Raw genomic sequence first — 25421 nt, 5'->3', positions numbered from 1 at the left:
CAGTTTTACATGCCATGGCACTGAACCAAGCAATAATCTCCTCAGCTTGTCATACTTGCCAGCATGGTAATTCCACATGTACCCTGTCTTAATCGAAAATTTCACACATTTAGCCACCTCCCAGGTCAAGACTCTATGATCACTCTCACCAATAGGTGGCAACATGGTCATATTCATTAGAGTCAAATTCTCAGATGCTATTACTACAAGCACTCTCGAACCCCTAGTATTTTCCATTACATGCTGTCTCAGATAGTTAACCCTCAGTAACTGAATAAAATCCAGTTCCTTCCTCACATCTGTCCTTTCCTCCTTCCAGTCAATGTTACCATAGTTGAAATCCCCCCATAATAATTACCCTCCTTCCTCTCATTTCATCAATTTGCCTCTGTGATACACTGATGAAGTTTTCATTAAGTAATTCCACTATATCATTTGCTATGGTTACTCTGCTACCATAACTATTCAACCATGTCAACTTGCCATAAGTATTTTTTTTCTTGCTTGCCACATAGCAAAAAATTTCATTGGATTAGCTTTTACCTGACTGTCCACTTTTCTCTCACATTGTACTTTTTCTTTTTTAACCATGCTTGTCGCTTTCACTTTTCTGGCCTGCACTTTATATTCTTCAAGCATCTATTCACTGCAAACTGTTTTGTACTTCCTCCATAACAACTTCTTTTTTAATACTGCTTGCTTGATTTCACTTTTCATCCATCTCACTCCTACTCTTCCCTTATCCTCAGTAATACTCACATCACCAGACAAGATCAGAGCTCTCCTTGGACTGACATTCAGCTTCTGGCACAAACACATTACATCAGTAGCTTCCACAGCCCTATAAAAATAGGATTTCTTTTCTCTTTAAGAAGTTATTTTACACCCACCAGTTATTAATGCTATACAGATTCCCAATCCATCATCCTTAGAATATTCTTAAAACATTTGGGTGCACCTAAAATCTCCCTAAAAATTCTAGATGCTGACCAGATGAAAGCAGTTTGTCTCATAGATGACCCTTCCTTGATAGGCTCACTTTAACCTTTATCTTGCATATGCACAGTTTTTGGCTCTGAGTCTTTTTTACAGATGCTTTCATGATGGCACTTCTCCAGTGAAATGGCAAACATCATTCTTCCACTTACTGTTTTTGCCTATTGAAACAAGAGTAGCAACTGCCCAACATCTGTTTTTCAGAACAACTGCAAACACATTGAACCTATGTCTCTTCTTACGTCACTTATTCCATCTACTTCTGACCTCTGGAACGGCCTTCCTCATAATGTGTTTCCCTACAATTTCAACATTCAGGTCTTTAAGAAAAATGTGAATACATTTCTTCTTTTTCAGTCCTTATTTGCACCTCCCATGTCACTGATGTGCTGTAGGTTATTGTACCTCTCTTGTGTGGATAAATATATACTTAAAATAATATGTCAAACTATTTTGTCAGTATTCTTGTGGCATATTGGTCTTTTGTCAGTTAGGAATGTGGTAGGTAGGAGACTAGGGGGTGTAAGTCTGCATAAAATGTAGGAAATGGAATAGCTCAGTGATGTGGATATTAGCATAACTGACTTCAGTAACAGTATATCAGAATGAATGCCAACAGAGAGAGAGATGAGTAAAGTGATTAAGGATGAGGAAGACAAGCATCATGTGGAAAGGGATACAACATCGGGAAGTATAGTACGTTTGGAGAATGGTGAGGATTAGATCAGCAAATCTTCAGCAAGAGTAGGTTTCTTGGAGTGAATGGGAGGGAATGGCAGGAAGCATGATAGTGCAGGAGATATGGATATAGAGATGACACTAAGGTAGGAAAGTGGGAGTGCAGTCAGAGAGAGAGAGAGAGAGGGTGAGAAATTCATGCAGCAAGGAGGGAACCGAGCAATGAGAAGTGTAATGTATTGGGATTCTTGTGGAATGTGAAATAGAATGCCAGAGGAATGTTTGCCTGAAGAAATGATAGACATTATGACTATTGCAGTTAAGCAAGGTAAAAGTGTGGATGAGATGATTGTCTTGGTGGATACAAATGACCAGAGAGGTGGTGTGAATCGAGTGGCATGAGATCTGAGTTTAATGCTTTAGGTTGTACGGCAGAAGAGTGTGATGAGTGTATTACCCAGATATGATAACACAGAGTTGAGGAGAAGAGTATCAATAACGAATGACATGATAGTAAGAATTTGTCAAAAGAGAGATTTGAATAATGTGGATACCTGGAATGCATTTGAAGACGGGGGGGGGGGGGAAGAGAGAGAGAGCGAGCGATGTATGCAAGAGATGGATTGTATTTGAATGAGGAAGGACAGAGGCATCTGGAGTGAATGTTGTTCTCTGGAAAAGTGAATGTTAGTGCAGGGAAACTGGAGTTGTTAGGAATAAGTCACTTGGGAGAAGGTGGAATTATGGGATAATTATTAGTAGTAGTATTATTATTGTACAGAAACCTCCATGGAGTCAAAGACTCATTGTAGGAAGCCCAAATTATCCACAGAATCTATCATACCTCTCCTTGAACCCATTAACAGACAAAGCACTAACGACTGACACTGGCAACCCATTGCATTCATTCACAACTCTCCAAGTGAAAAATCTAGTCCTCACGCCCCTACTAACCCCACTTTCACTCAACTTCCAAGGATGACCTCTTTTTCTGCCTCTTTAGCTAAGTGGTGAAACATTTCCCCTGCATCAGTCATGTAAAACATTTAAGTAACTTAAATGTTTCTATTATATCCCCTCTTTTTCACTATCAGTCAACTTATGCAGTCTGCATACCTTCAACCTGTCTCATTTGGAATGCTCCACAGATCACTCACCATGTTGGTTGGTTGCCTCTGAGTCTGCTCCACCACTTTCTCCACCAAAAAAACCCAGGAGGCCAGACCTGAGCACAGTAATCCAGGTGTGAATGTATGAAGGCCTTATAAAGAGGGATAACAATTTCTTTATCTCTGCTTGTTAGTGTATTCTTCAATGGTTAAGTTACTTTAGCAACCTTAGCAATATTTCCTCTAAACCTCAACTTTCTCTCTACCCTAAATTCCTAGTGTCACCTGTTCTTGGAGGAGAGTGAATACAGTTCTATTAATGTGATACACAGCTTATAATATGTTTATCCCAAAATGCATAACTTTGAATTTCTCCACAGTAAACTGACAACTATTATATTTTTCCCATACTGACAGCCTATTTCAATCATCCTGCTAGCTCTCCACATTGCTTGCTCCAATTGATTCACTATTACTCTATCTAATTTTGCATCATCAGCAAATAACTGAATATATCCTTTCGCATTATTTCCTATATCATTTATGTACAAATTACACAGTATGCTGGACATATCTGTCCAGCAGCCACCCTGTTATCCACATAACCAGTGTCATATCCATTCCCATTTGTTCTAATTTGCTTAACAGACTTCCATGTGGTATTCTAGCATGGAAGTCTGTTAAGCAAAATCCGGATTTTGCAAAATGCCTTTGCAAAATCCAGCAGAATCATCATTTTACTATTTTCTTTATCCAAACTCAGTTGTCACTCTATTACGAAAAGTTAGTAAATTACTAAGGCATGACCAACCCTTCACAAAACCATGTTGCTCCTCATAGAGTATAATATTCTTTTCCACTCATTCTTGAATTCTCTTTTTGATCAGTTTTTCCAGTACTTTTACCACCACTCCTGAGATAACTGATTTTTTTATTTTTTTTATTAATTTGACCCCTCACATGAAAGGTCATAGACCTATACCACGATGGTTCCATGTGTGGGCAAGTGATTAAGGGAAAAATGGAGCTTGTTGATATGTTTCTTAAAGAGTTGGAGTCCTTTCCTTCATGCTTACGTGGTGATCAAAATACATATTAAAAATTATGGAAACAACTACCATATTAGAGCAAAACTTCAGTTTCATATAAACCAAAATAATCACTCGCCGTTTTAACCTTGACATTAAGGTCATCATCTGGAGTTTACACATATACAAAGAAACAAGGTGAAGGACAGTCTACATGGTATTCTAAAGTTACATTGATTTGGTCAACCATTAAAACTACTGGCCTGACCTCTGGTGAAAAAAAAATCTGCAAACCCTTCAGGTTTTTCCGCAAACCCTGACTTTAGGACGCTAAGCAGATTTTCAGCTTTTATTTGGCCGTCAAAGCTAGAGTCCTGCTATTATTATTATCTATTAGGGTTAAAAAATTAAATTAAGCTGCAGAGCAACATGTTCACACAAAAAAAGTATGCATATAAACTAAAACAAACTAGTGTGGATGGTGGTCAAATAAAGCTGAACTGTTTGAGTCCTAAAGTCAGGGTTTGCTGGAAAACTTAAAAAACTAAGTGGGCTGAGTGTATGCCATCCAAATTCTTGGGATTTTTATGCACCATTATTGTTAAGATTAGGGTGGTTAATCAAAATTTCACAGGCTTCTTTAAATTTCTGTTCATACCAAGTTTTTGTATGATGTAAAGAACAAGTACTTTTCCAATCAATTTGGTGTAGGGTGTTAACAGTGTGATCTGAGAGGCCTACTTCACCAAAATTATTAAATTTAATGTGTCGTTTGTGTTCTTTTTTTATGGATAGGGATTGTATGTCCAGTTTCTCCAACATAACGTAAGTTATAGATGCAAGAGATACAATAAACTCCAGGGTGAGCCAATGGGGGGGGGGGAGAAGGATCCTTATAGGAGTTGAATATGTTTTTTTAATTTTATAGGTGGTTTAAAAGTGGCTTTACGGTTATAATGTTGTAGAATTCTATTAATTTTTTCTGATAACCCTTTCTGACAACCCTTTAATGTATGGGATAGCTATGGTTTTACTGTAATCTAAATTATTTTTTGATGAAGTTTTATGAAGAACCTTATTAATAGTATTTTGGCTATAGCAAAAATACTATTAATAAAGTTCTTCATTAGTTCTTCAAGCTTTCCAGTAAACCCTAACTTTAGGAGTCTAAACAATTTTTCAGCTTTTATTGGCCACCATCTATACTCCAGCTGATGACCTGAATGTGAAGGTTGAAATGTCGAGTGATTATTTTGGCTTATATTAAACTGAAATTTTACTCTAACATGGTAGTTGTTTCCATAATTTTTAAGGTGTAAAGAGTTGGAGGTTGTACTCAGTGGGGAAAAACAGTATGGGGGAAGATATTTCAAAAGAATAGAAGTGGATGGAATGAAGGAAGCAGATGAGAAGTTAGTTTGGTGTGCTTGAAGCTGAACAGTGTATGGATGTTGGCCAGTGGCTGATCTAGTTCTTACATGGTTAGAAGAAAGTGAAGGAATGGTAGCAGCCAATTCAGAGGAACCATGTCTGTGAAAGTACCTATAGGAAAGGCATAGTGTTGAAACAGTGACTGTGAGAGAAGGGTCATCTATTAAGCAGATTGTCTTCTTCTGAATATCATCAAGAATTCTTAGGGTGGGCTTGGATGTGCTATCCCAAATGTTGGAACAGTATTCTAAAGTTGGTTTGATCTGAGACTTGTAAAATATTGGGAGTTGAGAGGAAGAGAAGTAATGTTTAGAACAGAAAAAAACACCAAACTTTTTAGAGTCTAAAAAGGCTATGTAAATAACATGTTTCTGCCAGGATAAAGTGGATGTGACAGTCAACCCTTGCACATTCCTGCACAACACGCGCTGATATCCCATCTAATCCCACAGTTGTATTTATATTGAGATTCTGTAATATCCTAAGAAAACCTTCAATTCATCCACCTTTGTTCCCACATAAGTCTCTGTCACATATGTCATTAGCCTCACTCACTCATATGATATACCCTTGCCATTTGGTCACTCAGTAACTCAACTATTTTATCTACTTCTGTTACATCGTGACCATTAGCATTCATTAAAGTTTTTCTTCCATAATCAATCTTCCTGTTACTTACCACATAACGAAAGAACTCTTCGGGGATTTCCTTTGGCTTGCTTGGCTGATTTTGTCTTCCTTACCAAACTGGTCACATTCGTATACACCCTCTACAGCATTTTCTTTTTCTGCAGCTCATGCTTAATGACATTACTCAACTATCTCTCTCTCCTCCCTGATTAAGCCTCACCTGTAGTATAAAATTTAATATTGCTTCCTCTAGATGCAGTTTAACTAAATCCCATTCGCTTCTAACATCCTTCCTTTGCAAGGTTTTATGCCATGCACAGCTTCAAGCTTCCTCCTATGCTTGTCATAATTACCTGCCTAGTACTTCCACACATACCCTTTCTTGACAGAATATCATTAATGTTTGCACTCTCCCAAGTCAAGAACACATGCTCACTTTCTTCAATCAGAGGCAATGTTGTCGCCTTGGTTATGGATAGTGCTTCTGATCCATTGACCAGGTACAATACTCTCACACCTTCAGTCCCCTTCCATCATATGTGGTCTCATGTAGATATCTCTCAGTACATATATAAATTCCATTTCCTTTCTCCTATGTGATTGTTCTTCCTTCCAATTTATATCTTCATTATTGCAGTTCCTTATAATAATCACTCAACCTTACTCGTTGTGTTAATTTGCTGATGCATGTCTTCCAGATCATTTCTGGAACTTCCTCTCTCCTATATCAGCAACCAGTTGTATATTTCATCTTATTAGGCTTGATCTCACACCAGACTGCTTCAAATGAACAAGCACTCTCCTGCCGATCTTGCTTCTTTTTGGTTATAATTCATCTCCTATCATCAAAAGTACCCTTTCCCGCCCATCCTATCCTCTCTATATTTCCTGAAAATACTAAAGCCTTCACATTCTATTCCTGTAACTGCATCATCAGCCAAGCCTCACTAATGCCTATAACTTTTGGCGGGGTTCCACTAACCAATGTCCCTTTTTCTGTATTTTACAAAGGCATTTGACAGGTTGCAACATAATAAGCTGATAGTTAAGTTATAGCATATATTTTTAGATGCCAGGTTAGTGTACTGGATTGAGAGATTTGAACCCACAGCCTTTTGGCTGGAGAGCGGATACACTCTTAGCCAACCAGGCCAGCTATCAGTGACATAAATGGATTCAGTTGTTTGTAGATGATGTGAAGTTGGGAAGGATTATTAGTAATAGTGCTGATGTGGTAGTCCTTCAGGAGGATTTGAATAAGCTGGACAGATACGCTAAGGAATGAGGGGTGTCAGTTTAATTCACCCAAACATAAGGTCTTGAAGTTTGGGATACATTGATTGGAGGCAGCATACATACCATGTTGGTGGAACTGTACTTGAGGAAGTGGAGGAGACAATGGCCTTTTCAGTGATGATTAATAGAAACTAGAAGCTTATGGACATATCGCAAGCATGGTGAAGCTAAAACCAGAGGATTGCTGCAATACTGAGAAGGATACTGCCCTGCATAGATAGAAAAGTGGTAATTCCATTGTAGAAAGCCCCAATCAGACCACATCTGGATTATTGCACTCAGATTTGGTCACTGTGATTTGAACAGGATAAATTTACCTTGGAAATGGTGCAGAGGCAGATAACAAAAATGATATCAGGTACGACATTAGTTATGAGGATAGGCCGAGGGTATGTGGACTGCAAAGTTTGGCATGTAGAAGAAGGAGAGGTGATATGATTGAAAAAAAGCTGTTGAGAGGTAGTTACAGGGTTGATGCTGGGAAATTCTTTCATATAGTAGAACAAGAGGAAGGAATAATGACAAAGAACCATTCCCAGAAGTTACAAAAGGGAAATCATGAGTAAGAGGATTAAGAGTGGCTTCTTTGCATGGAAGGTGGATGGACCACGAAATACATTGCCTGATAGGATAGTGAGAACACAAATGATGAATGAGCATTGTATGACAGACTTTGTATTGTCTAGAATGGGAGTCTACGTGGAGATCCTGAATAATAATAATAATAATAATAATGTTTGTATTGCTTTGATATATTAATATTTTCCTAATCGATATCAGGAAAAAAAAAGCAAAATAAAAAGTTGCAAAATTGATTATTCTTAAAAGATGTATATGCACTAAATTGTCAGTCAGTTAATTTTTAGGCTAAATATAAGTTAATTAATGATAAAATTCAATAATGAAATTTTATCATTATGTTGTACGGTTACATCTCTATTTTCATTCAGTTCTGCAAGTTAATTACCCAGTATGATGCTACATACCTGAAGTCATAATTGGCACATGCAGAACCTTACTGTTGTCGTATTTGTGGAAAAGTATAAGTATGTTTACAGCATACCCAAATCTGGTTACTGTGGAGATGAAGCTAGCAAAAACATACATCATTGCTTGACTTTTATAATGTGAAAAGATCAGAATACAATAAAATTATAACATTCCAAATATTGTGTTATTATATGTCTTTAGATGTGGTTTGTTATCTATAGAGAAAATCCATATAAGTGAAGAAACTAAGCATTCATTCCGAGAAATAATTTTTAACTAGGGTTATGAATAAACAATAAACCAAACTTAATTTAGAACAGTGAACTTTTTTTTAAAACCTGGACATATGCGATTCATTTCAGCCAAACCAATAATTGTTTCATAATTACCTGGAATAAATTATTTTGAGAACAAAAAATTCACTTTTAGTAATTACACCTTCAGTAGTGTAATTAGAAAAAATTATCAAATGATAATAATAATAATTCTGAGATCACTTTTTTGGACCAGGTACAATATTTATGTGATTGTGTAAATGTTGTATCTTCTTGTATTGTTTTTGTTACAGTTTTATGTTTATCTGTCAATGGCCCTATATTTTTTTTGATGATAAAAAAAGCAAATATTACAGTATGGAAGTTTCTCTTATTTTCTCTGGTCATATGAGATAAAAGGACTAGAATTATAAATATATATTGTATATGGTTTAACTAGCTAATATATATATATATATATATTTAAAATTAGAGCTATATTGTAGGGGAATGCACATCTCTGAGAAACATCTACCAAACCGAATTAATACTAAACTGATAAATGATTCATCATAATTGTTTATTCACAATATGATACATTGTGAAGAAGGAAAAGAGATTTACTTTAAAAATTAAAAGATTGTAAATTATGGTCTTCCAAGTTGCTCTATCTTGTGCTAACTGGTAGATGTCAGATGGAGTTTTACAGTTCAGCCTATTGATGATTTCACTTATGTATTGCCAAAATTGCTTGTATGGTCCTCCTCTACTGCAATTGCCTTCTGGTTTGTACAGGGTGAGGGATTCCAAAAAGGGTGAGACTTCAGGATGTCTGAGTTGATATCCACGCTATCTGAGTTGTAGTTCTTTGACTATATTGACAAGTGGTTCTTGCTTAGCCAGATTTAGCACAGCAGAGTTAGTGACACGGTCCATCCAAGTGTATCCAATGATCAGTCTGAGACATGTAGTTCCAAAGGAGTTAATTAGATCTGTTGTTTTTGTGGTGCTTATTGTCCAGGTTTGAGAACCATACAAGAAGATGGATCTACTGGCTGCATGGTATAGTCTTAATTTTGTCTTTGATATTAATGATGATTTCCAGATGGGGTGGAGTTTGTTATGGAAGACTAGAGCCAGCTGTTTACATTTTCTAATATCATTTTCTGTATTGGTGATATTCGATCCAATATATTGAAAGTCCTTTACTCTTTCTAAGGGTTTATTGTTGATATGAAGTATAAAGTTTTCATAACCTATTGAGAATACCTTGGATGCTGATATGCAGACCAATAAGTTTAGCCGTGCTTCTAGCAGACTAAGATGTTTTTGTGCATTTGTTGGTTTTGTATCAATAAGTACAACGTCGTCAGCAAATTTAAGATCAGTTATTTGCATAGTGTGGGTGGATGTTCTAATGTTAAAACCAAGATCATCTGTGTTGATGGTCTGGAAAATGTAGTTCAAGCATATCAAGAACAAATAAGGTGCTAGTACATCACCTTGCAGTACTCCTGTTGCCACTAGAAAGAATTTGGATGCTTTTGTTTTAAAGATTACTGTAGCATTGTAATCTTTATAAAGTGCTGAGATGGCTTGTATGATTTTTGAGGGCAGACCACAGAAGCTGAGTATTTTAAACATTGCTTCTCTGTTAATGGAGTCAAAGGCTGTTTTGAAGTTCTATAAAGTTAAAATAAGTGGAAAGTTTTTATCACGTGAACCTTCTATGATTCTTCTGATGCAATGTATCTCTGTTCTATTGTACATGCTCACACCCTCCTTATACAGCTTCCAGAGTTGTCCTCTGGTTCTCCCATGATCTCCTACCATTTGCTATAAAACCTCTCCAACATTGATCCTATAACAACCCCTTATTAACTTGTAGGTCTAATTGCATCTTCTCAATCTTTCCTCATATTCAACATCCCAGAGGTTAGAAACTACCTTCGTCAGTCGCCTCTGGACCCTTTCCAACATCTCTTCGTCCTTCTGAAAACCAGGTGACCAAATCTGGGCACAATAGTCCATGTGTGGCCTAATCAAAGCCTTATACAATAGAACAAGAATCTCCCTACTTCTAGGGAGATTCAGTGTTCTCCACATCATTCCCATGCCTTTGTGTTGTCTTCACAATTTTGGCTATGTGTCCCCTAAATTTCAGATCTTATCCACTATCACCCCGAGATCGCTTTTTTCCTTCACCTTCAACAATATATCCTCACCAAGCATAAATTCTGCATCCCATCTTTGTTTTCCAAATTTTAAAACCTTACATTTTGCAACATTGAACTCATATTCCCATTCTCATACCCAATCATTCAAGTCTTCTTGTAAGGCCACAACATCTTCTCCACTGTTCATGGTTCGTCCCAACTTTGCATCATCTGCAAACAATTGAATATCCCCATCCAATATTATTAACATACAGGTGAAGCAGCAATGGCCCTAAAACAACCCCAAGGAATTCTCCATCTTCTCCATTCACCTATTATTATTATTTATTATTATGTGAAACCCCGAGGGAGTCAAGGACTCATTGAGGGAGGCCATAAATCACCCACACCAAATGTCATACCTTCCCTTGAATTCATTCACACTATATGCACCCACTACCCCTAAAGGTAAACTATTCCACTCACTTACTGCTCTGTGAGAGAAAACCTAGCTCTTGCCCCTTTCTTGCTTGCAAATAAACTTAACTTCCTTCGATGACCCTGTGTTCTTTCCTTATCTTCCATATAATGAATTTATTAAAATTATAATCCAGGTGTGGCATATCTAGGCCTTATAGAGAGGCAAAATTACTTCCTTATCCTTACATGTTAAGGTTCACTTCAACAATGCTGTTGTCCTCTGAGTTGTAATTGAAACTTTTGCTATTTTGCCTCTGAACTTCAAATTCCTATCCACCATTGTGCCAAGATCCCTAGCCTCATCAGTTTCTTGTAGCATTATCCTGTTAATATAATATGCTGATGGAAGTCTCATCATGTGAAAATGCATGATGAGATTTCCAGCTTTACACATACTAACTTTATACTGAAAGCCATTTTCTTTTGCCCAAACTTCCTCCCTATTCAAATCATTTTGTAAGTGCTAAATATCAGTAGCATCCCTGATTGCCCTGCCTATATTCTCATCATCATCAGCAAACAATTGCACATCTGATGTTAGACAATGCCTGATGTCATTAATGTACAGATTGAACAGTAAAGGCCCAAGGACCAAACCCTGAGGTACACTACTGGTCTGATCACCTTAAATTTAGCAGATTTACACCCACTGTATAACAGTTTTTAATATCCGTCTGTCAACCATCCACTGAACCAAGTCATTATTCCAATCCCATATTCTCCAGCTTATGCAGCAGCCTTTCGTGTGGTATCCTATCAAACACCTTAGCAAAATCCAACATTATCATAGTGTATTCATTCCCTTTATCCAACTAGGCCGTAACAGTTTTATAAAATATAAGCAAATTGCTAAAACATGACCTTCTTTTAGTAAACCCATGCTGCTCAGTGCAGAGAATAGCTTGTTTGTCTACCCATTTCTGTATGCTAGATCTTACCAACTTCTCTAAAATCTTCACTACCACACCAGAGATACTGATAGGTTGGTAGTTAGACACATCAATTTTTGGACTACCCTTCTACAATGGAACTATCATGCATTCCTTTCATTCTTGTGGTGTCATTCCTGAGCTGAGATTCAAGTTATACAAATATGTTAAAGGCTTAGGCAATTCGGCTGAACATTCCTTTAACAAATGCTGATAATTCCATCTGTACCTATTGACAAATTTATACCAAGTTATGCAACAGCTCTTCAACCTCATTTTCATGCACATCTAACTCTTCATCCTGTATAGCAGTAGTATTGTGCACCATGTTGCATACACCTGGTTTATATATCTAAGCATAGTGAGCACAATCTCTTTATCTTTTGATACTAGAGTACCATCTGCTTTCAATAAAGTTATTCTTCCACATTCATTCTTTCTTTTGCTTGTGGCATAATAATAAAATTCTTTTGAATTGTCTTTATCTTGCATAGCCAATTTCTTTTCATACTCCAGTTTAGCATTCAGCACAATAGTCATTACTTTTCTGGCCTGAACTTTATATATTTCAAAACTCTTCTCCTTATTCTCATGACACTCTTTCCACATCTTCTTCTTGTTGATCTCTTGCTTAAGAAGGTTGCACATCCATTTCACTTCCATCCTATTTATTCTTCGAACTCTAGGGATGTGTTCACATACCACCTAATAATAGCACCTTTTCAAAGAATCTCATGCATTGCTGACATATTTCCCATTCAGTAACTGATAACATGGGACCAAAGATAGTATTTTCCTAAGTTGATCATAATTCCCAGGACACTTATTCCAGGAAAATTATTATTATCCTAAGACTCCATTGAGTCACAGACTTGTAGGGAAGGTCCCTTTACTAATTCACACAGGTCATCATACTATACCTTAAACACATTCAAATTCTCTGCAGACACTGCATTCTCAGGCAGTGCATTCACAACTCTCCATGCAAAAATCCTGCTTCACTCCCTTGCTTACATTTTCGTTATACAGCTTGCATGGATGATCTCTTGTTCTCCCACCATTTTATGAAACATCTCTTCAACATTAATCCTATAACAACCTTCTTCCCTTGCTTATATTTTCGTTATACAGCTTGCATGGATGATCGCTTGTTCTCCCACCATTTTATGAAACATCTCTTCAATATTAATCCTATAACAACCTCCTTACCAGTTTGTGCATCTTTATCATATCATCCCTCTTCCTCCTCTCCAGTAGACTCTGCAAGTTGCATCATGTCAACCTGTCTTCATATTCAACATTCTGGAGGTTGGAAACTATTTGGTCAATCACGTCTGGATCCTCTCCAACATCTCTTCATCCTTTTGAAAACCAGGCGACCAAATCTGTGCACAGTAGTCCATATGTGGTCTAATCAGTTGCTTATATGATGAAAACAGAATCTCTTTTCTTTTACAAGTCAGTGTCCTCTGCATCATTGACAGAATTCATTGTGTTTTCCTTACAATTTTGGCAATGTGTCCTATAAACTTTAGATCCTTATATACCATCATCCCAAGATCTCTTATTTCCTCCACCTCAAGCATAAAGTCTATATCACATCTTTGTTTCCCAAAATTTAAAACCTTACATTTTGCTACATTGAAGTGGCATCTTCACTCCTGTGTCCATTCACTCAATCTATTCAAGTCCTTGTAAAGCCAGAACATCTACTCTACTCCTTATAGTTCGTCCCAACTTTGAATTTTCTGCAAACAGCTGTATATTCCCATTCAAATCTTCCTTAATATCATTAACATACACAGTAAACAGAATGACCCTATGACCGACCTCTGAGGAACACTACTAGGGACTTTCCTCTCCTGGGACATTGATCCCCCATATACAACTTGTCGATGCCTATCTGATAGCTAATCTCCAATCCAATGCACTAGTCTGCTATCTGACACTATCTGCTGTAGTTCGACTATCAACTTATCATGCAGTAATCTATCAAAAGCCTTTGCAAAGTCTAAGTATATTACTGTGTATCCATCTCCAACATCCAATGCTGCTGTCACCTTATTGCAATAAATAAATAAATTACTAAACAATGACTTTGCTTTAGCAAATCCATGCTGTCCATCAAAGGTAATACTATTGTTGTCAACCTAATTCTGGATCCTGATTCTCATCAGCCTTTCCTGTCACCTCCTTTATGATGCAGTACAATCTTGTCTTCCTCCCTTCTACCTTTGGAACTTTACACAGTGTAAGACTCATGTTAAACAGATATGTCAAAGCAGATGCTAACTACTTGTGCATTCCATCAAAATACATGGTGATATGTCACTAAGTTCCACAGCCTTATTAATATCAAGTTTGTGTAATTCCCCATATACCTCTTCCTCACTTGCAATCAGTCTCTCCTCCTCCTCATCATCATCATCCACTGCTCTTAATCTCTCCATGATGTCACATTCCCAAGAGTGAAAGACCTTTATGAACTGCTGCTCATTAAATATCTCAGCTATATCTTCCACAGTAGTTGTCCTTATGCCATTTTCTTTAATCAATGCCATCTTACCATAATCATTCTTATCTTTGCTGGCTACATATTACAAGAACTCTGTAGGATTTATTTTTGACTTAATTCGCTAACTGCTGCTCATGTTGAACTTTTGCTACCCTTACCAACCAAGTAAGCCTCCTTGTCTGGTGTTTGTATTCCTCATGGAATTGATTATTACCACTCCTCTTATGTTGACTCCATAATGCCTTATTTCTGTGTATTGCATGCTAAATCTCTTCATTCATCTATTTCACACCTACATTATTTAACTGCCTGACTTTTGGAATACATCTAGACATTGCTTCTAATAGATAGTTCTTGAATATCACCCAAGCAGCCTAACAGATAAGCTTAGGTGTTGACTTATTTTTAATGGTATTATTAACAACACCAAATAATTTTATCAAAACATGTTTTATTAACTGCTTATATTTTGCTGAATTTCAAATCAGCATCATCAGAGCACAACACAGCTAGTATACACGATTGTATTATTTCACTTACTTACTGTCGTGCATATAAGTTGTGTTGTGCTTGATTATGCTGATTTCAAATTCAGCAAAATATAAGCAGTTAATAAATATTATTATTATTATTTGACACCTCAAGGGAGTCCAAGGACTCATTGAGGGAGGTCACCTGCTCTACAGCTCTGTCTCCACTACGCAAGTTGCCAACTGACCACAACTACACCAACGCCATCTACCGCCGACCACCACCACTTCCACAGACACATACACACACACACATACATCCATGCCCATTGCGGGATTCGAGCCTGCAGCCTTTTGGCTGGAGAGTGGATATGCTAACCACTTCGCCAGCCAGGCCGGCAATCTTTTGATAAAATTATTTGATGTTGTTAATACTGTTAAAAATAAGTCAAGAATCACCCAACCAGCATTGATCTCCTTTCCACCCAACTCCTCATTACCATGCTATACCTGCAAGCTTTCTCCTGAGCTTCTCAATATCACCAGCCTTGTAGTTCCACATATATAGTTCCACAAATCATCCTCTAGTCGGTGAGAGTGACCATGAAGTGATTACCTGGGTGGTTGCCAGCAGTGTGAGGACCTGTGAGAAAAGGGTATATTTGGAACTACAAAAGCCTGTGATTATGAAGAGCTCAGGAGACAACTTGCAGGTGTAGCATGGAATGAGCAGTTAGCTGGAAAAGAGATCAGTGCAGTTTGGGGAATATTCAAGAACTATCTTGTAGAAGCAATCTCTAATTGTATTCAAAGGGTCAGAAGGTTAAATAAGGTAGATGTGAAATGGATGAATGAAGAGATTAAGCATGCAATGCAGAGAAAAAAGGCATTATGGAGGCAACATAAGAGAAGTAGTAATAACCAATTCCATGAGGATTGCAAACACTAGACAAGGAGGGTTACTTTGTTGGTCTATCTATCTTTCCCATAGTCCTTAATGGACCATTGGGTCGCTCATGGCTAAGCCATGAATGTCTAATGGGTGGTGAATTAAGACAGATGGCACCCATCTTCTCTTCTGTCTTCGTCTATATGTCCTATGACTGTATCCTGTATGTTCACGGGTCTGGTTTGCCTGTTTGCTGGATGAAAAACCCCAGGATAAACTGGGGAAAAAAACCTACTGTTCACCCCCAAGACCGGCTAACTTGGCTATGGCTGAGGAAGATCCTTCAGCTCCTCACATCTCTGACGGGAATCGAACCCAGGACACTCCTTCCCCAGGCATATGGTTGTGAAACGCACAGCTACTAGGCTAACCGTGCAGACACTTTATTGGTAAGGGTAGTATGAGTGAAAAAGTGAAGTATGAACAGCAGTTAGCTCATGAAGCTAAAAAGAATCCTAGGGAGTTCTTTTGATATGTAGCCCACAAAAAAAAAAAAAAAAAAAAGAATGATTATGAAAAGAGAACATTCATTGGAGAAAATATATAAGGACAACTACTGGGGAAGATATAGTGGAGATACTAAATGAGCAGTTCATGAAGGTCTTTCATTCTTGTGAATGTGACATCATGGAGAGATTGAGAGCAGTTGATGATAATGAGGAGGAGAGACTGACTGTAAGTGAACAAGAGGTGTATGGGGAATTGAGTAAACTTATTGTTAATATGGCTGTGGCATTTGACAATATATCACCATGTATTCTGAAGGAATGTGCCAGGGAGTTGACATCTGTCTTGACATATTTTTTTAATATGAGTCTTGCACTGGGTCAAGTTCCAAAGGAGTGGAAGGAGAGCAAGACTGTGCTGCTTCATAAGGGAGGTGATAGAGCTCAAGCATCAAATTATAGGCCTGTCTGTAGGTCGGGTATTGTTATCAAGTTGTTGGAGAAACTAACAAGAACTAGGATCCAGAATTGGGTTGATAACAGTGATATTATATTTGATGGACAGCATAGATTTGCTAAAGGGAGGTCATGTTTTAGTAATCTGCTTACTTATTACAATAAGGTGATGGCTTCTGCAGACAGAGGAGAGGGATACACAGTATTATACTTAGATTACACAAAGGCTTTTGATAGATCACTGCATGATAAGTTGATAGTCAGAGTAGTGTGGATGGGGTTGGATATTAGATTAGTGCATGGATTGGAGACTCGCTATCTGATAGGTATCAGCAAGTTGAGTATGAGGGAGCAATATCCAGGAAGAGAAAAGTCACGAGTGATGTGCCTCAGGGATCTGTTTTAGGGCTATTTCTGTTTAACCTGTATGTTAATGATATTGGTGAAGATTTGCATGGGGATATTCAGTTGTTTGCAGATAATGCAAAGTTGGGACGAACTATGAAGAGATGTTGTGTCTTACAAAAAGACTTGAATAAATTGAGTGAATGGGCATGGAAATGGGGATGCGAGTTCAATGTTGCAGAATGTAAGGTTTTAAAATTTGGGAAACAAAGATGGGATGTAGAATTTATGCTTGATAAGGATATATTGTTGGAGGTGGAGGAAATAGATCTTGGGGTGATAGTGGATATGAAATTTAGGGAACACATTGCAAAAATTGTGAGGGTAACACAAAGAAATATAGGAATGATGCTGAGGACACTGACTTGTAGAAGTAAGAAGATTCTTGTTCTGTTGTATAAGGCTTTGATTAGGCCACACATGTACTACTGTGCACAGATTTAGTCACCTATTTTCAAATGGACGAAGAGATGTTGGAAATGGTCCAGAGACGACTTGCTAAAGTAGTTTCTGATCTCTGGAATGTCGAATATGAGGAAAGGTTGAGAAGATGCAATTTACAGATTCTGGTGGATAGGAGGAAGAGGGGTTATATGATAGAGATCTACAAGTTAGTAAGGGGTTGTTATAGGATCAGTATTGGAGAGGTTTTACAATAAACAGTAGGAGATCTGGGGAGAACCAGCGGTCATCCCTAGAATCTGTATAAGGAGGGTGTGAGGAGGGAAGGGAGATGCAGAGTTAGGAATGCCTTGCCTGAGAGTGTGGTGTCTGCAGTGAATTTGAGTGTGTTTAAGGCACCGTAAGATGAGCTGTGTGTGTGTGTGTGTGGCAAAGGACCTCCTAGATGAGTCTTTGACTCCATGTCTTGGGTCTTGCGATAATAATAATAATAATAACACTTTCCTCATAATAGTCATCACATGGTTGGCAATTACCCAGGTAATCACTTCATGGTCACCGTCACCAACTGGAAGGAGATTTGACACCTCATTTATAATAACATTCTTTGATGAGATGATCATATCCAAGAATCTCAATCATTTTGTGCCCTCTGTTGCATGCTTGCCTGAGTTAATTGTTCTTCAAAATTTCAAGAACTCATTTTCTTTACTTCCAGTTGCTATCTCGTCATCCCAATATATATTTCCATAATTAAAATCATCCATAATGATCACCCTTTTCCCATTTGCTTGGCTAATTTGTTTATACATTTCCTACCCTTCACCTTACCAGGTCTATAGCAACATCCAACGAAGTATTTCATTATTTTCATCTCTATCTCGCATCATACTGAATCAAAACCACTACCACTATTTCCCGCCTTGCATCTCTACCTTTGTATGGACATAACTCTTTTTCTATTATCAATAGTACTCTGCCTCTCTTTTTACCTTTCTCTCTTCAAGAAATATATCATACCCTTCCATCTTTATTCCTATCAGGATGTCATCCTCATCCAACCATGTCTCACTTATTCCAACAATTTTTGGGTGAACGACCTCAATGAATGCAACCATTTCATTTCCCTTGTTTCTGATACTTGTAGCATTTCGTATACAAACATGGCAACTCACTCCTGGATCTATAACAAGTTTCACTGATTCTACTTATTAGATGTGACATCATACTTTTTTCAAACCATTTCTTTTTCTCCTTACTCATTCCAGAACCTTCTTGAAATCCAACTGTTTTCCCTACATCCCAGATCATCCCCTTCCCCTTTTTGTCTACACACACACACACACACACACATTCACATCCTCTTGGAGCATCAGCGTTTCTCACATTGTGTTCCTGTCTACCCTGAGTCTCCCTGGGGACACATTGTGTGCAAAACACCCTGTTTGTCTTGCACACTTGTTCTCTCATTCTTTACACTCATGCCTGTCACTTCTTCTTTCATAAGCATCACTTCAATCTTCCTCCTTCCTTCCTTCCTCTCCTGCTCATTCACATCACTTCTTTCTTGCTCAGATTCATTCTCTGCACTCATTACTTTCCCGTCCTTCAGCAGTCTCTCCAAATGACTCAACCAAAACCATTCAAATGCAGTCCATCACTCTTATACAGTTCAGTTTATCCTTCAAGCTCATTCTACACATTAACAAACTCCTTTCTCCTCACACATTTCTGCTAACATATCATTCACAATCTTTGCTCTCTTACTCATCTCATTACTGTCATACCTGGTCAATGCAATGACTACCTTTCCTATCACACTATTATCTTTTATCCTTCTCAACACCCTCATGATATCCAGTCTTACATTCTCCTTTTTCCCAGTCAAGTAATTTGTTCCCACTACCAATTCCTTTGCTCACTTATTCCTCATATCCAATGCCTCAATCAATCTATTCAATTTATTTCCAGGAAAACAAACCTTGTGTATCTTCTTATTTGCCAAACTTCTAAGGATCGAATTGCCATCATACAACTCCACTTGCAGGTCTTTCATTACCATTTTCATACCGACATCATTTGTTTTTGTCTTCTTCACTCTTCCATACATATCTACAATTCTCTTCATTTCACTCCGAATCCATCTAATCTCTTTCTTCATCTTCACCAACTCAGCTTTCAAATCTTGCATTCTCTTTTCACTATCATTCATTCTTACTATTTTATCACCAGTGAAGATTTGTTTGCCATCAGTTGTGGAGAATATAGCTGAGATTACTGTTTGACCACGTGCAATCCAAGTGTTGATTACAGCTTAAAAATTGTTACTGTATTAATTATGCCACATACTGGCTAATATTGTGGAGATTTTATTATTATTATAGGAACTTCCATAAAGCCAGTATACTCATCATGAAATGCCCACTCAACCATCAGCATGTCGATCATAATGAAGCTTGAAATCATTTATACTCTCTACATTCACAATGCACTCCAATAATGTTTTCCACTCACATTCTAATCTCCATGTAAAAAATTTACTCCTTACACCCTTCTTCACCACATCTTTACACAACTTCCAGGGATGGTCTCTTATTCTTCCCATCTTACTGTCCCCTCTTTTCTTTTTTTAATTCCTTCTGTATTAATCTGGTAAAATCCTTTAACCCTCACCCCCCCAACCGGCCAGGACGTATATATATATATATCCAGATAAATCTGGATACGATTCTGTAACACCTATTGAATAACATGGATAAGAAGTACAAGTTGGTCTCACTATTTCATCCACATTGGCCGGTAGAGAAGTTAACCAACCTGAAGGTTGGTTAACTTCTTATCATATATTATCATATCTTAACGTCTCTATCTTATCACTTGTTTTCCTCCTATCCACAGAATTTTGCAATCTGAATTAACTGACATAACCAACACACCAAGTCCCAATATCACTTTAGTCATTTGTCTTTGGATCCTCTCTAGTTTTTCTGCATCACAATGAAAGCTAAGTGACCACATTTATATCTTACTTTAATTCAAAATACTATGCTGGAACAAAATTTCATTCTTGATGTTTTATTTTAAATAATGATGAAATTCTCAGAAGCTATTTTTTTCATTAAAAGTAGGTTGATTTAAAACATAATTGGATTACATATGAGAATTATATTTTCATGAATGCAAAAACTTTATTAACAGAGAAATTATTCAAATATGTATATGCAATAAGCATGATTATATTTAAACAGCTGCTGTGCTATTAGTGATATGTTCTAATGCTGTGGCCTCAAAAGTAAAGAGAGTAATTCGATATAGCATGTTTATTTTGCAAAGGAGAACCCTGTATTTTGAAAGCGCTGGCTTTTACCTCTAATTTAATGAGTTAAATTATTATTATTATTATTATTATTAAGACAGACCTCCAGGGAGTCAGGAACTCATTGAGGGAGGCTGCCTACTACACGCACCACCAGTCATACTTGTTCTTGAAATCATTCACACTACTTGCACGCATGACATCCAATGGCAATCTATTCCAATCATGCATAATTCTATGAGAGAAAAATCTAGATCTCACCCCCCCCCCTTCTTAGCAGCATTCATTCTCAGCTTCCAAGGATGACCTCTTGTCCTTTCCTCACCCTCTGTAAAATGAAAAATTCCATCAAATGAAATCCTGTAAAACCCTTTCAGAAGTTTGTAAGTTTCAATCATATCACCTCTCTTTCTCCTGTTTGCTAGTGTCTGCAGTCTACAAATTCTCAATCTGCCTTCATAATCAGTGTTCCACAATCCTGATACCATTTTTAACACTCTCCTTTGCACTCTCCCTGCTTTATCAGAATCACAATGGAAACCAGGAGGCCAGACCTGCTCACAGTAGTCCAGATGAAATCTTATCAAGGTCTTGTAAAGAGGCAAAATGACCTCCTTATCTTTACATGTCATTATGACATAGATAATGCATTTTGAGACACATACAGGGCCGGCACCAGATTAGTTCGTGCCCTGAGGCAAACAATTAAATATCACCCCCTGATGGATTATAACACAAAAATATAAGAAAATCTCCAATTACTATTTTGTTTTTATTATGAGAGAGACATTAATGCAGAATGATTACATAATAATATTAATTAAATATTTGCTCTATGGGGATATCGCACAATAAAACTGTTTATAAGCTCTTCTAAATTTATATTGTAAGTTATGTCCACTTCTATCGATATAGTTGTTAGACCAACCATTGCTGTTCTCAAATAATTTTTAATCAGTTTAAGCTTGGAAACACTTCTTTCCACATTTGCTACGCTAACAGAATTGTTAGCGTAGTTACAGCGCCTACGCAATATGGCTGAATGAGCGCCCTTATTAAGCCACGCCGAGGCAGGCTGCCTCTATGCTACATCCTGTCAATGGTACTGGACACATACCTTGGGGTTGACCTGGAATACTTCATGTTTCTGTCTTCATGACTTTAAATATGTATATGTATATGAAATTTATAACTTAGAACTTAACTGAGATATTACTATCATCAAGAAATTGTTTAAAAGCATAAGAACCCAAACAACCATTAAAGAAAAAATCATAAAAGAATTAAACATGATAACTGTAAAGAATTAAAAATGAAGGTTAAAAATAAACTATGAAATTGATAAAGATTAAAACACCAGAGAAGAATAAATAATGTGGGGAAATAAACCTCAGAAAAGAATGATTGAATAAATAATAATGATATTACATAATTATGCTGCATGAGATGTTTCGATATGGCATCATCTTAAGAAGTGCAAAATGCACTCTCATCGTCGTCCAGTAGCATCCTCTAGCAAGAGGGTTGCAGCAGCTGAGCAACTCTTCTCCATTTCTCTCTGTCTGTCGCTTCCATCATTCTTAAACCAGTCCATTCCACGATGTCATTAAACCACTCTCTAGTTGGTCTTCCACGTCTTCTCTTCCCCTCAACTGTCCCTTGTAATATAGTTCTTGTGAAGAACCTCTCAGAAGATGTCCTGCAAATCTAGTCTTTCTTTGCATAATATTCTTTAACAGTGTTCTTTTCATTCCAACTCATCTTAAAACTTCTTGATTTGATATTCTTTCTGTATAGCTAATCTTTTCCATCTTTCTATAACACCACATTTCCAATGCATTAATTCTTTCCATATCTCTCTTTCTTAGTGTCCATGACTCACTTCCATAACTTGCAATACTCCAAACTATTGCTTTAACTATTCCAATTCTAACGCCTATTTTAGTGTTCTTGTTTATTAAAATTCTCTTCATTTCCATAAATGCCGATTTAGCTATGCCTATTCTATTTCTAATGTCCAACTCTGAAGTTCCTTTCTGTGAGATCCAGCTACCTAAATATTGAAATCTTTCCACTTCTAAAATCTTTCTTCCACATCTTATTTTTACATTATCTCCTATTTTTCTACCCATTAGCATTATCTTGGTCTTTTTTGTGTTAATTCTTAGTCCATACGCTTTACAAGAGTTTTCAATTCTTTGAATAATTTGTTGTAACCCATTTTCACTTTCTGCCATCACTACTACATCATCTGCATATCTTAAGTTATTAATGATGCTTCCGTTTATTTTTATTCCTTCTTCTACATCCTCAAGTGCCTCTTTAAACATTTGTTCTATAAAAGTTAAACAATAATGGTGATAACTTGCATCCTTGTCTGACTCCTCTCTCCACCGGGAATTCTCCTGTTTCCTCTCCATTTACACATGCTGACGCTATTTGCACTCTACTAAGGGAAAAAATTTGAAAGAAAATAGATGAAAAAGTGAAACAGGTGGTGGAGTTTACTTAAATGGCTACTTTGAATTGCTACTCATTTCTCATTGACAGAAACTTGGAGGTAATTTTAATGTGATGGAGCTTCCAGTTGTCCAAAATCATGTAGGGATGATACATGCTTATAGAATTGCTGTCACTTTTTATGGCTATTTTGAAATCTATAACACTGAAACCATGTTGTGTTTTATAATACATATTTATTTTATCTGTTATTTCTTTTTTTAATTTTTTTACAGATCAACATCAGCTATAATATTTTGGCAATGGGTGAATCAGTCTTTTAATGCTTTAGTTAATTATACAAATAGAAATGCTCAGTCTTCCATTTCTCCCATGTAAGATATATACATTCTTATAAACTAAAATAAATTTTGATTTTGTGAATATGGATGACTTAATTTAAATCAGTCATTTAAAATTTTTTGTTTTGTTTTTAAATGTTTTGTTTTATATTTAATTGCTTAGTTTCAAATTGATATGAATAAACTATGAAATTGAATTTCTTTTCATTATAATAAATAGAAACTTTACTGTTTGAAGTCAACTTATTCTGCTGACACTGTTTTTTGTGATAATTTGTAAACAGCAGTTATACAATGGTCTACACCGTTATCTCTTATTCAGTATACACTAGTGCTGAATGAAAGGTAACATTTTATCTACTGTCTTTGCATGTGCCATATTTCCTTTGAAAGTTATAAAATAAAATTTCAACATAAATTTTTTTAACTGTTACCACAATGTATCTATCTTTTTGGGGAGGGGGGATATTTATCCCCCCTCCCCCCAAAAAAAGACAAAAAAATAAAAATTCTTGAAACATTTGGCATATAAATATTTATTACATGCTGGTGGAACTATTTCATGCAGACTATAGTTTCTTCTATACAGAAATTCGATGCCACTAATATTCTTGTTTTAGATTCCATACTTTCTTCTCAAGATCATGTATAGCCTTGTCATCAAATACAGATATATTTCCTCAAATATCATTCATGGTAGCTTCAGGAAATGATTAGTATAAAGAGAGTTTTTTCCAGAAAACTAATCTTTATTTAAATTCAGTTATAGAAATTTACACTGGTATAATCTTCCTTTACATTTCCTGATAATGGTAAAATTTTGATTTAACTTAGTTACATATTATGATAATAAACCAAAAAATCTCAAAGCTTACCAAACTTTTTACGTACTTTCTTGCAAATTTGAAACCATACATGTATACTTTCTCTTATTATTATTTATTATTATTATTATTAAAACCTGACTTCCATGGAGTCACAACTCATTGTGAGAGGTACACACTATTGCACACAATGCTCATCCAACCATATCTTAAATTGATTCATTGTGTCTACATTCACAACACACTCTTGCTCTAGAGAAGTTTTGCTTGCTCATTTTAAGTTAATTCTCTTAATAAATGCAGCAAAATGAATGGTATATGATAGCCAGAATGTGCCAAAAGAGAGGCTTGGAGTACATGAATGCTTGGAGGGCATTTCAGCAGAGAAAGGAACCATATGCTAGAAACTGCTTGTATTTGAATGAGGAAGGATATTTTTATTCTATTTAATTGGTGGTGCCGATAGCATCAGCTGTTCCAAAGATTATTGAGATCTCTGAGACATGGTTGACAGAAGATGATATACTAACAGGAATAGAAGTAGCAGGATACAGCATTTTTCAACAGGATAGGAAGGTAAAACATGGTAGTGGAGTACTGCTTATGACGATGGCTTATGTCCTCTCAGAGTGGAAGGATTTGGAGGGCAGTGGCTAATGGTTTTGAAAGCATATGGTGTGGTAGAGGTGGACAAGACCAGATATTTAGTGGGATGTTGCTACATGCCTGGGCACATAGAGGGTGAGGAGCAGGAAATGTTTAGGCAGTTGAGCTTGGCAAGTGCAAGAAGAATCATTGTTATGCGAGATTTTAACTACAGCAGTATAAATTAGGAAGAGGAAACTGCATGTAGCAATAAG

General features: G+C 36.7%; 1 protein-coding gene across 4 annotated transcripts in view; it reads left to right on the top strand.

Moving 5' to 3' along the window:
• The window catches only part of Sfxn2 (sideroflexin 2), a 401343-nt gene that overhangs the window by 153330 nt on the left and 222592 nt on the right, over positions 1–25421 (top strand). For all 4 annotated transcript variants that reach the window (XM_090392729.1, XM_090392730.1, XM_090392732.1 and 1 more), the window contains exon 4: positions 23672–23770. In XM_090392729.1, coding sequence (XP_090248855.1) covers positions 23672–23770 — 99 coding nt within the window. The remainder of the gene's footprint in view (positions 1–23671; positions 23771–25421) is intronic.

Source organism: Typopeltis vanoorti, chromosome 5 (assembly GCF_054136105.1).
Source record: "Typopeltis vanoorti isolate ZY-2024b chromosome 5, IOZ_Tvanoo_1.0, whole genome shotgun sequence".
NCBI classification, from domain to species: Eukaryota; Metazoa; Arthropoda; class Arachnida; order Uropygi; family Thelyphonidae; genus Typopeltis; species Typopeltis vanoorti.
Note: the sequence above shows the minus strand (reverse complement) of the source record. Positions and strands in the feature narration are given on the sequence as shown.